This window comes from Centruroides vittatus, unplaced genomic scaffold (genome assembly GCF_030686945.1).
Source record: "Centruroides vittatus isolate TY-2023 unplaced genomic scaffold, ASM3068694v2 contig_474, whole genome shotgun sequence".
Lineage (NCBI taxonomy): Eukaryota > Metazoa > Arthropoda > Arachnida > Scorpiones > Buthidae > Centruroides > Centruroides vittatus.
The window spans coordinates 2638785-2654635 of record NW_027122266.1 but is presented as its reverse complement, the minus strand read 5'-3'; the positions used below and the strand labels follow the sequence as shown (position 1 = coordinate 2654635).

At 31.0% G+C, this 15851-nt stretch overlaps 1 protein-coding gene across 1 annotated transcript; it reads left to right on the top strand.

The window, feature by feature from the left end:
• Window positions 1-1087: 1087 nt before the first annotated feature.
• Window positions 1088-15132, top strand: LOC136977803 (small ribosomal subunit protein bS18m-like). The gene is made up of 5 exons (XM_067273378.1): window positions 1088-1202; window positions 7024-7094; window positions 8838-8918; window positions 9011-9137; window positions 15006-15132. The coding sequence occupies exons 1-5, from the start codon at window positions 1124-1126 to the stop codon at window positions 15095-15097; spliced, it is 450 nt and encodes a 149-aa protein (XP_067129479.1). The 5' UTR covers window positions 1088-1123; the 3' UTR covers window positions 15098-15132.
• The last annotated feature ends 719 nt before the right edge of the window (window positions 15133-15851 follow it).

Below are 15851 nucleotides of genomic sequence, written 5' to 3'. Positions count from 1 at the left end.
AAACTGCTGTATTCAAAGATTGATTCTACAATCGAGCATTAAAAGCGGAAACGTCTGGTCACCCTAATTAAGAGGTTTTTCTCAGCAACCTCATTATGGTTTCGGCCAGGCTCACAATGAGGCGACTGGGTAGAGAGAGATGGAACCTAACATCCGGAAAGACCCGAAAAATTCCTGGGATTTTTCGATTCCGGCTTCCCAGAGTGGTAGGCTGCCACCTTAACTGCTTGGTCAACATGTATAGTCGTACTGCGCTGATATTCAGATAGCCGAGTGATGAGACGTCATCATATCGTTTCAGGGATTGGCGTTCCAGGTTTCATCCAGTCTGTCATCCTTAGGAATTTTTTGTTTGGTTATGTCTGACTATCTATCCTTCAGTACTTGGTTGCCCATTGGCCTAGTTTTTGATGCACATATTAAAAATATCCTGTCAGTTACCAAAGAATGTAAAGAGCATGGATAAAACTTTGATATATTTATATTTCGCGTTGGAAGTCGGATGACCGAGGCAACCTTCTGCTCAGGAGGCCCAGGTTCGAGTCTAGGTATTTCGAGAATGTTTCAGAAATGGTCTGCCTTGGATGTCTCGGCTCCGTCCATCACTATCCAATTGCTCCCATTGTGAGCTTGGCCGAACTTACGTAAAATATACGTGAAAAAATAGCCCACAGAAAAGTCAAAATAAAAAATATCTTTGATGTTAATTAACAAATCAAATGATGTAACAGTCGGATGACCAAGCGGTTAAGGTAGCAGCCTACCGCTCTGGGGGTCCCCGGTTCAAATCGATAAATCTCCAGGATTTTTTTGGGGATGTCGAGCCTCACTCCGCCCCATTGTGGGCCTGTCTCCAACCCATAATAGGTTTGCTAAAAGAGGCCCTCTTAGTGCCCATAGGGCAGAAAGAGTTTAAAAAAAAAGTCAAAAGGAACAAAAGTTTGAAAGAAATAGTACTAAAAATATTTTTTATTTATAAATAATAACAGAAAGTTTAGAAACAATCATTATTGTTATTTATTTTATTTTTGTATTTCTATAACAGAATCCCTGCAAAAGTTACCTTGGGCGCCTCTAGCGGCTAGTGATAAAAAACGCGAGAAGGGCATGCTTGATGTAAATTATGAAACATTTAAGACAAATAACTCAGTATTATTATAACTTAAATTATAAACCACAATTGTTTATAATACCAAATAATGGTAAGAGATGTTGAAAATGAATTTTAATTTAGTGTTTTTAATATTTATTTATAAAGTTATATATGTTTTAAAATAATAATCATTTATATTTCAAATATTTAAATTTTAATGTTTAATTATAAATAATAATGACGTTATTGTGTGTACAAATTTGGAATAAAAACTAAATAGCATCTCTATTTGCGAAGTAATACGTATTGATATTGTGTAGTGGATATACACTTCACAATAAGCATTTGAGTTGGGCTATTAAAATTTACTATTGTACATTTCTAAGATAATAAAACAAATAATGGTAAATAGGCCCAATATCTGCATACAAAAAGCATTCGTACACATTAAATACTGCATTGTTTATGGTACAAAAGTATGCCTGAACACAAATGACACTACTGAGTTTTTAGATAAAAAAAAAAACAGAGGATGTTATGCTGTAGGGAGCCATTTATCAACAAGATGGGCCACAAAAGAAAAGAAACAATTCAAAAGAGCGAAAAATTGTTATAAACTGCATAACAAGTGAAAATCATTTCATGAAATTGCCAGAATTATGAGCAGAACCCCATTTAACTATTCAATATGCCATTAGGGTTACTGAATGTCTGTATTTAGAACAGACGGTCTGTACTCTAAAGGCTCTGTCTGTGTCCGTACCATCACCAGTAAAAATTTAAAAAAATGGCCGTACTTTTTAGTTAAATCATAACCATGTAGATTTAAATCTGACAAAAGGTGCTAAATTTTTGATAATTATTGTTGTACTTGTTGCTTAGGTGGCAACATGATATAAGCAAATGTAACAGCTCTGTTGCTTAGAGAACATGTGCACATTCTGTTCTGTTAGTTCGATATTACTTGCCATCTAAGTGGTAAATTAGTTTTTTGTATATTTATATAAAATTGCATTCTGTGCCCCAAAGGAAAGTGTAAATTGAAACTTTATATTATATGACTACATTTATTAGATTGAAAAATTTGAATAAATTCCCTTTATTTTGCCTGCTTTTTGAATACTTTTAATGCTAATCTGTCCATATTTTGCCTTCAGCTATTATGCTAACCCATATATGCTATAGAATAGTACTCAATGTTCGCAGATTTTACAATAAACTGAGAGATGGGCATCCTCCACAATTTTAAGTTATAGTGACGTGAATTTGATGTTGAGAAAAATCAGGATAAATAAAGTACCAAATAACTTTTTTTTTGTGGTTTTGCAAGTTTTTGTTCTAAATAGGTTTTTTTAGTTTAGAAATGCAGTTTAAAAACCTATTTAAACTGCATTTCTAAGAATTTTTCCTGTTTAGGCAGGTTTCCATTTTATTAAGTTCCATTTTGGACAGGTTATACTGTTTATAAGGGTTCTCTTATGCCCTTGCTGTTAATCAACTAATCAATTAGTTGATTAACAGCTAAAAACTGATTATTTTTAATAATTTCTTAATTGTAAATTATCTTAAACTGGTTTTTTAATCAAAGTGTTTGGGTAATTGCTATTAATTAAAAACAATGTTCAATGAAAATTACAGTTTGATCTAAAATATTCAAGGGAGAACACATACTATTATAAGAAAAGACAATTTTTTAAAAATAAGAAGCTACATAAATTCACATGATTCTATATTACTTTGCTACTTGGTTTGAAGTTTTTTGCAGCAAGGCATGAAATGGAATCCAACTGATTTTCAGTTAATTCTTCATTGCACATCAGTTTTGGAATTGCAAAGTTTGCAAACTTATTTCTGAAACTACTTGTAAAGCAATATTCTTCAAAATGATATACACAAACTAATTTTAATTTTAATTCTTTTGGTGAAAGATATTTTAAGATATTGTAAGTCAGTTTGCTTACTCAATTCGGTAATCTAAAGATAAAAACCTCATTCAACTTAGTCTTTTTTTTGTTTCTAGTACTGTTTAATGATAATCAAATGTTTAAAGAAACATTTTTGATCTATTTGAGATCTTCCTCAGGTCTATGAGAAATGGAATGTGTTTTGGGATGTTAATGTATTTCAAATAAAAAATGAAACTTTTGAATACATAAAAAATAACAATTACCAGCATAACTGCAGGAAAAGTACAAGAAATAATAATACAAAATAGTAAAAAACTGATATATCAGATATATATTATCACTATGATGCAATCATGTTAAATAATAATAAATGCTTACTGGAACAAACAAATCAGAAATTACATCTATTACACGCCTTTAAAGTATCCAGCATACTGTTAAATTATCATAAGAACGTTTTCGATCACTTTTAGAGATCTTCTTCAGTTACCCATTAAAAAGAACGAACAAAATTCGAATTTAAAAGATCGCAAGTTTCGTTCATAATGACGTCATCACTAACGTAAAACATTAAGAAATTAAAAATTAAGAAATTAAAAAATTAAACAAATCAAATAATTCTAGTTCCCGTGTGTAAATAACTTAACGGTAAAAACAAAATAAGATGAGAATGGAGAGAAGCGGCTAGTGCGTAGAAGTGAAATTACGTCATATCCGTTATATGGAAAGACTTCCAGGCGGTTGCTAAGCTGTTCGAGTCTCTATGATTAATGCAGTGTTTGCTGAGGTGCGCCTTGTGTATCTCCATTTTTTCTATGTGTTTTATAGCTTGTGTCGATCTGGTAGGTTTAATGATCTCAGCCTTGTCCCAATAAACCGTCACGTCCTGCTCCTTGGCGAATGCCGCTAGTACCGTACTATCAACGTTTTTATTGACTGCGTATTTGTGTTCCTCGATCCTTTTTTTCAAATTTCTCATGGTAGCCCCTACGTACACAAGGTCTGAGTTGAATCTCTTATTCCTCAACGGTATCGAGTAAACTCCCGTGAGGGTGTCGTATCTATATCTTTCCTTGTCGTTTCTCAAAAGTTTATAAACCGTGGGATTACGTCTATAAACTATGCGGAAATTCCTTTTTCTGGCTACTTTCTTAGTGACTTTGTTTAAAAACGGTATGTAATTAAGGACAATCCTTTCTTTCTGCTCATTTTTCTTTATACGTCGGCTGTGTGGCTGGTAGGTCTTAATAAGGGTATCTATCGTTTGTCTTCTGTACCCATGTTGTAACGCTATTTCGCATATGTAATCTAACTCTCTGTCTGTATCATAAATGCTAGTACAGTGCGACAAACCTCCTTGACGGGGGGTCAAGGAGGTTTGTGCCGCTACTCCTTTGGCACGTATTTTACACATGGAAAGGGCTACCATACAATCTCCGAGGACTCCTAGAATATTTGCCTTCGGAAAAACACACAAACCGGGTTCACAGTTACGTCCAGTAGTAGAGAAATGCAATGCGCCTACCTACTTAATAGAAAAGAAGTTAGTTAAGTTTTTGCGAGAAAGAATACCGTACTCTCCCTTTTCAATTAAGAACTCCATACAACTGCTCCAGAAACTTGAGAACATCACTCTAATGGATAACGAATACATGACTGTACTAGATTATAAGGCGTTATACCCATCCATTAAATTACCTCCTTGTTTCTGTGAACTGAGAAATTTTCTATTCAATAACATCGAGAATCCATCGAAACATCATAAGGACATATTAGAATTGGCTCATTTAATTTCTCATACGTCATTCTTTGGCTTTGAAGGAAAAACATACTTACAGGAACGTGGAGTTCCAATGGGTAGCCCCACTTCGCCTCTAATTTGTGAGCTTGTCCTGCATAAATTGGAAAACTACATCCTACCTTTCTTCCAGGAAGATATAGTGATTTACACAAGGTACGTGGATGACATCTTCATTTTGTGGAAAAATAAACAGAATATAAACCGTTTTATAAACTTGGTCAACGATAACTCCTATGGCCTCACACTGGAGCTAGAACAGGAAAGTGAGCGACAGGTTAATTTCCTTGATTTGGAGATTATATGCAGAGAGGGACACATAGTAACAAAAGTATACCGCAAGCCGATTTATCAACCTTACATCATTCCCAGGAATTCATCAGACCCGGAACACCTAAAATTAACGGCTTTTAAATCATGGATAAAGAGAGCTCACACGCACTGTACTAGCATTTATGATACAGACAGAGAGTTAGATTACATACGCGAAATAGCGTTACAACATGGGTACAGAAGACAAACGATAGATACCCTTATTAAGACCTACCAGCCACACAGCCGACGTATAAAGAAAAATGAGCAGAAAGAAAGGATTGTCCTTAATTACATACCGTTTTTAAACAAAGTCACTAAGAAAGTAGCCAGAAAAAGGAATTTCCGCATAGTTTATAGACGTAATCCCACGGTTTATAAACTTTTGAGAAACGACAAGGAAAGATATAGATACGACACCCTCACGGGAGTTTACTCGATACCGTTGAGGAGATAAGAGATTCAACTCAGACCTTGTGTACGTAGGGGCTACCATGAGAAATTTGAAAAAAAGGATCGAGGAACACAAATACGCAGTCAATAAAAACGTTGATAGTACGGTACTAGCGGCATTCGCCAAGGAGCAGGACGTGACGGTTTATTGGGACAAGGCTGAGATCATTAAACCTACCAGATCAGACACAAGCTATAAAACACATAGAAAAAATGGAGATACACAAGGCGCACCTCAGCAAACACTGCATTAATCATAGAGACTCGGACAGCTTAGCAACCGCCTGGAAGTCTTTCCATATAACGGATATGACGTAATTTCACTTCTACGCACTAGCCGCTTCTCTCCATTCTCATCTTATTTTGTTTTTACCGTTAAGTTATTTACACACGGGAACTAGAATTATTTGATTTGTTTAATTTTTTAATTTTTAATTTTTAATTTCTTAATGTTTTACGTTAGTGATGACGTCATTATGAACGAAACTTGCGATCTTTTAAATTCGAATTTTGTTCGTTCTTTTTAATGGGTAACTGAAGAAGATCTCTAAAAGTGATCGAAAACGTTCTTATGATAATTTAACAGTATGCTGGATACTTTAAAGGCGTGTAATCATGATGTAATCATGTTAAATGCTTTCACCATTGTTGTTCTCATATACATATAGTATTTTCCAAGCATGATAAGCATTGATCATCTTTAAAGTTGATACAATGGAAAATTTTAAATTTTCTATGGCCTCCAGAATTTTTATGTACTCAGGCTTGCCTGGATATTTGGTAATAGTTGCCTTGTTGAGTGGGATGTGCACATCATATGTTCAAAACAGAGGATTTTCAAATGATTACATCTAAATGATCCAAACTGTATAGCTCAGAACTTTCCCATTATCTTGAAACATCATTACAAAATCTTGACAACCCATCACGCATATCTTGAGAAGAAAATAGGTCACCAAATTTTAGAGATTATTTAAAATTACTGCTACAAGAGTAGTGGAATAATATATATTCCCATTGACTCCACAGCCAAGTTAGTCACTTCATACAATGATCTTTGAGTGTAATTATAGATTCTAAAGAGTTACTAACAAAATATTAATGTGCAGTTTTGTTGTACTTTTAATGTATTTTCTGTTATAATTGTGTATGAATACTTTTATGAATCAAAATGTCCAGTTGTTTCTTGTAGTGTGCTTGTTATTTTTGTGTCTTATCCAATAAAATTTTCTCATGTGACAGTACAGTATATTATAGTGTTATTTATATTTCTTTATTATAAAGTATATACTTAGTTTTCTGCAACTCAGGTGTACAATACTTATATAGCAATGTATTTTATTATTCATTATTATCATCATATTGATATTACAAGTGAATAAAATGCTATAATTGATAAACATTACATAAATTAAAATTTATAAATTTATTCATAGAGATGACTATTTCTTTTCTGATAGTTTCTGGAAGAAGTTTTCATCAAACTGTGACTTCTCTTCAAGAAGCTGAAACCGCTGCTGACGATGACATGGTAAAAATGTCTTTTACTCAAATATTATTTATATTATTTATAGATAAATAACAATACCCTATACTTAAAAAATACCCTGTACTTGTAAAAATAATAGTTTTTATATAGGTGAAACTAAACGTAAACTAAAAACACTTCTTAAAGGACGTATCGGATCTAAAATATAACCGTCTAAATTCAGTTTTTCATGATCACTGTGTAATCAACAAATGTAATAATTTGCTCCCAACAACCTTTGAAAAAACCAGTAATAGTTAATTGAAAACAAACGGTTTCAACTGTTAACTCTGTCTTCCTCAGGTTATAACTATTGAGATTCGTTACAACTTCAAAACTCTTTCAGAACGTATTCAAGCTTTCAAGCATTGGACAAGTTTGAATACGTTCTGAAAGAGTTTTGAAGTTGTAACGAATCTCAATAGTTATAACCTGAGGAAGACCGAGTTAACGGTTGAAAACGTTTGTTTTCAATTAACTATTACTGGTTTTTTCAAAGGTTGTTGGGAGTGAATTATTTGATTACACAAGTCGATGATTAACAAATGTAATATTGATCAATCGAATACACAGATTTTGCATAATGAAAAGAAACCATATGACCGAAAATTTAAAGAAAGTGTCGAAATAATAAAAAATAAATATCAAAATTGTATAAATAAGAACCTGAGTGTTAAAATTAATAAAAATTGGATGCGGATACTGTGATTGGTCGAATATTAGAAAAATTAAATGTTAATAAAAATCAGTTAATATACTTTAAAGTTAGTTATTCTGTACACAAATCAAGGTGTATTTGATAATATATTATTGTTAACTCTCTTCAATAACTTGTGTCAAAATTTCAAATATAATATCAATGCTGATAAATATGTAAATTAGTCAATCGGATAGCCGTGTCGGGATGGCAGTTTACAGAATGTGTCTAGAAGAAATGTAACACTCAAGGAAATTTTTATACTGTGTTTTACTTTATTTTATTTAATTTTACAACTTGTTACTTTAACGCTGTTATTAAGCGTAACTTTGTAAAACCAATCCTTGTTTCATCCACTCTGCAAAAGATATTTTACCTATATGCTAGTGCTTGGGATTTTGAGGTATGTTCCTTTTGTTTGTGATGTGTTAATTCTAAACAACAGTGTTAATAACGGTGTTAATGGCAGTGTTAATTCTAGTATTAAGAGCATACATTGATGTATCTTAAATGATGTTTTAATGTATATATAAAGTCGTTCAATAATTTTTTAAAATTAAAGGAAAACAACAATTCTGCTATGACTGTCATACGAGGACTGTATTTATAGATACCATAATAATTGTCATGCCCTTTTTTTTTTTGTCTCATGCCAATCCGTTAAATGATGTTTGCAGGTGTGTGTTTTAAACCGAGGTATGTTTTACCATCCGCGAAATAATTTTATGTTTGGCTTATAGTTAAAATTGTAATTTCTTATGTTGCTTTATGCCTTCCTTTTTTATGTTTAGTTAGCTGAAGAGGGGCGAAGGCCCGAAATGCACATGTAAAATAGCATACTAACTAAATAAAGATGGAAAACTTGCCCAGTGTTGATTAAGCGTCACTTCATTGTGCCAGTATACCAAAGATAAATAACATATGAAATTGAGATGAAATTTTGATTTAAATATGAAATTTTAGTTGTCCCTTATCATACATTTTAATTTTAATTATTAAGATTAGGGAAAGGTATGTATAAAGTTAATATTTTCTTTTTTGAATTGCAGCCAATAAACATAGAAAATCCATATAAGAAGGAGCCTAGAGAATGTGTTTTATGTAAATATAAAATTAGAGTAGATTATAAGGTAAAATACAAAAATATTATTATTTATTTGTGATTATTTTAATTTATTAATATATCATTTATGATTATGAATATAATTTGGTTTATTTTTAGAACACCAAGCTTTTAAGCCAATTTGTTTCTTCATATACTGGTCGAATTTATGATAAACATATTACAGGACTTTGTCATCAGCAACAACAAATTGTAAGAAATGCAATTAGGAAAGCTCAATCATTTGGTATGTATTTATTCACTATATTATTAGCATAATATATCACACTTATTACTTGAAGACATTATTATTTATAATGTGAAAACAATATTGGTGAATTCAGTATTTCCATTTTTGAAAATGATCAATCAACCAGTTAACATGTATAATAAGAAATGCTTACTGGAACTAAATCCGAAATTAAATCTATTTCACGCCTTTAATGTGTCCAGCATACTGTTAAATTTTCATAAAAACGTATCATAAATTCGAATTTTTGTTCATTCTTTGTAATTCTGTAACTGATGAAGATCTCTAAAAGTGATCGAAAACGTCTTTATGAAAATTTAACAGTATGCTGGACACATTAAAGGCGTGAAATAGATTTAATTTCAACCAGTTAACTTTTTGTTAATTAGTAGCCAAATTGAGATTCTAGTTAGAACAATAAAAAATAAAAAGAGAGCCATATAAAATGTCATTTATTTATACATTTAATAATTATGAAATTGAAAAAAAGTGCTTGGAAAATTGTTTTCTGAGTGCTTTGTGGTTACAATATACAGTAGAGTCCCGCTAGTCTGAACACTGCTAATCCAAATGTCTGCCTAATTTGAATATGTTTTGATCTGTGGAGAGGAAATTTTTTATAACAAAAGGTTCACTTAGGGGTGTTTCCCTTTCTCTTTCCTGTGTTTTTCAAAGTGGTTGATAATAATAATAATTTGTCTTGCTCAATAGATTTGAATTTCTTTGAAAAAGAGCTTCTTAATCAAAGAAATTTGCATATATGAATTCATAACATAATTGATCATAATGTTTAGTAAGTCCTTATCTTACAATGCACTGTTGTGATGTGATATTTTAACTTGTGCATTATAATGTTATCTAATGCTAAGTGTCATTTTAAAATTCATAATACATGGTGATAATTTTGAAAGAATTTATTTCTCAAAGCTCTTTCTTTAATTATTTTTTGGAATGAATAAAAAATGTTAAAAATACGTTATATTTAAAAACCACCTCTGTTTTGCTTGCTTATTGTAATTTTATTAGATTCATATTTCTCAAATACTTTGCCTGTAGTTCTCTTGGATGTTTTCATTTTAGATAATAGTCTATTTACTAAGAGAAGGATTATTTTTGTTGAAATATAGTTGCGTTAGAACCAGGGCTGTGGAGTCTGTAAAAAAACATTCGACTCTGACTCCTGTAATTTCAGTAGGCTGATTCCGACAAAATTAAATACCGAGTCAGTTTTTGGGGGGCAGGGGTGTTCATAGGGGGTTACCCTACTCTGAACTCTAATAGGAGACCTGGGCATTTACCCAAATACTTTCATAGTTAGTATTTTTAATATTTAACTTACATTAATTTTTTATACAAATAAATATTAATTTTTAACAAATATTTAATAAGAGGAAAAAGGGGAGCGGTAAAATTATACATCTACATATCTTTATTCTACAGCTTTTGCACTTCAATTTTACCTTTCCAGAAAAGTTAGTCCAACTAAAAAGTGTGTGATCTAGCTACTTCAGCTTCTTGTTCAGAAAAGAAAAATATATACACTTATCAATTAGTCTGGCTCATTCAGAAAAATAGAGTACTTATTTAGAGCAGGGATAATGAAGGAATGAATCAAAATTATTCAAATTCAATTGGGTTAAAATAATCTAACTACTAAACACAAATACTACAAAGAAAGCTATTGATACATATTTAATAAATTAAGTTGTTGCATTTTGTATTTAAAATAAATGAATTATAAAAAATTACAAAAACATTTTTAAAAATTAATAAATATAAAATAAATTTTCTTTCATTTAAATAAAAAAAAACTAAATTAAATTTAAAATGATGGTGTCAGAGTCGACACATTTTTCTTGACTCCGACTCCTCTGGCCAAAAATTCCTCCTGACTCTGACTCCACAGCCCTGGTTAGAACCATAAAATTTAACCAATTACTATGCAGTAAATATTCTAACATTTTTGGTCTTCTTAATCAACTTTCTTTAGATGTTTGAATTTTACAGGTTAAAAAGAACAAAGCTGCCAGTTATTCTGTAAGAGTTTACAACATTCCCAATTTGGAATAAGACATTTTAAAAATGTACATGTTGGATTTTTACACATTGAATGGAAAATCATAAGTGACAAAAAAACAAAAAAACTCAATATATATAAAAACAAAATGTATACATTATGATATAAACCAGGCAGAAAACACCAAATCGTTTAGTTTTAATTAATAGATTTTGCTTAGAAATACAATTGAAACAGAAAAGTGTTGTGCATTTTCTCATCATCTCAATTTCATGGAAGGGAGGCAGTGTCACCACAGTTATTTACAGGAAGCTAATGTACAACACAATATACTGTGGGCCTCACTCAACCCAGAAGATAAGTTAGCAGAGCTTGGGGCTTTTATAAAATATGGGTATGCTCATTACACTAATGTACAGGACAGGATAAGAGAGCTAGAATACATCAAAGAGATTGCATTGATTTGGGGTCAAGCATAAAATGATGAAGAGAATGATCAACAAATGGAGAACAGAAGATAGTGAGATGAGAAGACATGACAAGCAGTCGTGGAATACATTGCACCCCTCCACATCTGCAGAGAAAGTGGGATTGCTGCTAACAAGAAACTCTTATTTAAGAGAACCCCACTATAAACAGAGAATTACAGAGGTTACTGACCTGACATGCATTTCTAACAGGGGCGGACTAGCCATGTGGAAAATGTGGAAAATCCCACATGGGCTGTATACATTTTGGGCTGTTTTTCTAAATACAGTATGTACTGTACATAATATACCGTTTTGTTCGGTTTTATTTTTAAAAAATTTCATTTATTTTTTTTTTTCGTCAAGTAAGATAAATTTCAATTTTTAGGTGTAATATAGATATATGTGTAGGCCTTTATTGTTTTCCGGCCCTACCCGAGTCTGAAGTTAAATTAGTCCAGCCGACCCGAGTCCAACACTACATTGACCCGACTCGGCCCAAATGCAAAGCATTCTAGAAAAAAAGTAATCAAAACAGACAAAATTGATCATTTGTTTACGTTGCTAGAAACTATTCACCACCCCTATAAATCTTAATGCTAAACTTTGAAAACACAAGTTATTAGTTTTCCACCCAGCCACCAAAATGCTGACTGTAGTCATAACAGATTTAATGGCCAATTATATCATTTCCTTTATTTTAGGTAAGTAAAAATTTTATTCAATAATAATTTCCTTATATTCCAAACGATTTAATTAAAAATATTCTTTAGGTTCAGCTAACTAATCTGTAGTTTGCCATTCACCCACGGTGGCGTTGCTTGTAGATGGGCAACCTGCGGCGTTGCACAAAATATTACAAAACAATATAACGCCATATAAAATAAAAATTTAAAATATTGACATCTAGTCGTTTGTAATCGTACTAAATATCAAGAGCCAGCTTCGTACATATATTTGACGCAACTGGAGTTAGCCCTTGGGTTGAGTCATTTTTGCATCTTTAAATATGAATAGAAAAAAAGACATTTTTTTTATTTATGGGCTGGGCCGGTAATAATTTTTTCCACACAAAAATTTTAAGGCCAGTCCGCCCAATTTCTAGCATGTATAGAATATCAGTAAAACAGGATTAAGAAACATAAAAATAACATCTGAAAAGAGCAGCTGGTTACAGCCTTAGAAATCTATGCAGTAGTAGTCCAAGATTCCATTACAGTAGAATGGAATGGAACAGAAATAATCTAAAAGGTTCAAGAAAAGCAACAGATTAAATATGCAGAAGCATGGCACATTCATAAGGCTTCAGAGGGGGGCAAGCAGTAAATTATAGAGAAAACACTACGATTTTACCAAGCTGGTAAAATTGTATTGCTGGATAAAGCAGAAAGGAAAGTGTTGCTGGATAAAGCAGAAAGGCAAACTATGTAAGAGGATACTGCAGGATGGATAGTATTTAGATTACACAGTAGTGATTAATGGGGCACGCATAGTTTAAAAATCTTGTCACTTGCAGCACTAGTATCAGTTTGATATATACTTAACTTCTGGTAGTGAGTCAACAGTGGAAAGAAACTGAATGGGAAAGTTTTAACCTACTTATAAAAACATAAACTTAAAGAATATAACAGTTGCTGAGTAGGAAAGAAATTAAATGAATTAGGGGACAAGACAACAGGGACAAAGGCAGAACTTTTAGAAATGTACACAAGCTTAAAATAAGTATAAACTGATGCTTTTACAGTTGCTGGCTTTCCTTTTCGATCTTGTAACAGAATTATGAGGACAACAATTTAGTTTTAATTACTCAACTTCAATTTGTAATATACAGTAGAGCGTCGTTTATCTGAATCAGTTGGGGACTGGGGTTGTTCGGATAACCGATTATGTATGGAAAAAATATATTAACCTATCCAATGTTGAAATTTTTCTCTGTTGCGTGTCACTTCGTGTTGAATTTTCGTTGATTTTAAGCCTAACGAAAATTTTTATAAAAATAATTGAGGCTATTGTATTGTTAAAAATTATTTCTTTATTTTGTACAAACAAAATAAATATATTGAAAAATAAAAAACCAAAAAAATTATACTTTAGAAGTTAATCTAGTATCAAAAACGTTCGATTCAGCATGACACAGTCTGACTGAAAAGCTTTCGGTTAACCGACGTTTCAGTTGACCGCCTTTCGGATAAACGATGCTCTACTGTACTTTTGAAATTTTAGATACATAATAAACACAAGCAATTTTAAAAATCATTGTCATTAATGTTTGATGATAATTAAAATAATTTTAAACTGTTTTTGAAATTAACTGCATTTTAAAATGTAAAATAATTGTAAAGACATCATATTTTTGGCAAAATTCATATAATTTAATATTTAGTTGTACCTCTTTTCATTTAAATAACATCAAACACACTATCAGGCATAGTTTGAATCAATTTTTTTGCAATTGTTTCACTTCAATATTATCATCTAGTGAATATGTAGTTTTAGCTATAACAAACAGATGAAAGCTAAATTTTTCATATCAGTTTTAACATTTGGCTTATATTTGCAATTGTTATCAGTCTTAACCAATGCTTTAAACATGGTTTTAATTATTTTCTTTGAAATACAATAGTTTAAGTTGACAAATACTATTGTATAAATTACATATTAATTATACAAATAAACAACAACAGCCAACCCGTAACATATAAAGCAACAGCCCGATAATTTCGGCTTTAGTTTGTGTAGCTACATATTAATTAATATGTTGATCTAGTAATAGTCTCTTTAATCCGAAAAATTGACAGTAGACTGCCTCACAGCTTAGCAGGTTCAAACTCCTTTATTGCCTTTTTACATAAAGACAATAAAGGAGTTTGAACCTGCTAAGCTGTGAGGCAGTCTACTGTCAATTTTTCGGATTAAAGAGACTATTACTAGATCAACATAGAATACAGCTACCGTAGGTAATTTAATAATTAATATGTAATTTATACAATAGTATTGTCAACTACTAAAATTATTAATTATTTAATTAATAATAATAATAATAATTACAATTAAAATATCTTCATTATATAATTTTTAATTATTTTAACTTGGCCTTTTAATATCAGTCAATAAAATTAAATTTCCATTAACTCTAGTCTTATTTGCTTACTGTTTTAATGTTATCAGCTGGTTATTGTTATCAGTATAGTTGAATCCTAAAGTGATGGCAGTAAGCAAATTTTATTCTATATCTAAATTGGAATTAAAAAGATTAAAGCAAAAAGATGTTAACCAAATAAAAGTAATGATCAGATGCTAGATATTAAAATTTATAATTTTTCTTTTAATTATAAGCCTTTGTTATGTTTGTACATGTATTAATTCTTTATTATACTTTAGGATTTATGCCTACTTATTTGAAAGAACCACGTTTCCTTAAAGATCCAGAATTATTTGATCCATTTAAACCAGGAAGACCACATCCACATTAATTGTACAGTTTAAAATAAAGCTTAAGTCAAGTTTGTATTAACTATTTTTTTTTATATTAAGGATAAAATAAATATTAAAAAAATCAATGTGAATTAAGGTAATAATAATGAAATATATAGAATGTTTGTATTGAAGAAATAGCTTGTTAAATTAATAAAAATTAATTATTGATAATGAAATAAAATAATACATAAAAGTTTTATTGCTTTAATGATTACTTAAAACAACATAAATGTAAAAAACATAATATAAGAATTAACAAAATTAAGATTTATATAATGACAAATATTAAAATACAGTAGAGGGTCGTTAATCTGAACCCCGGTAATCCGAATCGCTGGTTATCCGAATGATTTTCAGTCGGACTGTGTCGTGCTGAATTGAACGTTTTTGATACTAGATTTACTTCTAAAGTATAATTTTTATGTTTTTATATTCTTCAATATATTTATTTTGTTTGTACAAAATAAAGAAATAATTTTAAACGATACAATAGCCTGGACTATTATTATAAAAATTTTTGTTAGGCTTAAAGTCGACGAAAATTCAACATGAAGCGACATGCAACGGAGAAAAATTTGAACATCGGACAGGTTAATATATTTTTTCGTACATAATCGGTTATTCGAACAAATCACTAATCCGAACAACCCTTGTCCCCAATTGATTTGGATTAACGACTCTCTACTGTATAAACATTCTTTTTAAAAATGTGAAGTTATTGTTAGAAATAAAATCCCCTATTGCTCCCAT

Excerpts from the sequence above, each read along its gene's own strand:
- LOC136977803 (XM_067273378.1), top strand. The coding sequence starts at position 1,124 with ATGAAACATTTAAGACAAATAACTCAGTATTATTATAACTTAAATTAT. Across the intron at positions 1,203-7,023 it reads GTTTATAATACCAAATAATG|TTTCTGGAAGAAGTTTTCAT; the intron begins GTAAGAGATGTT and ends CTTTTCTGATAG. Across the intron at positions 7,095-8,837 it reads CCGCTGCTGACGATGACATG|CCAATAAACATAGAAAATCC; the intron begins GTAAAAATGTCT and ends TTTGAATTGCAG.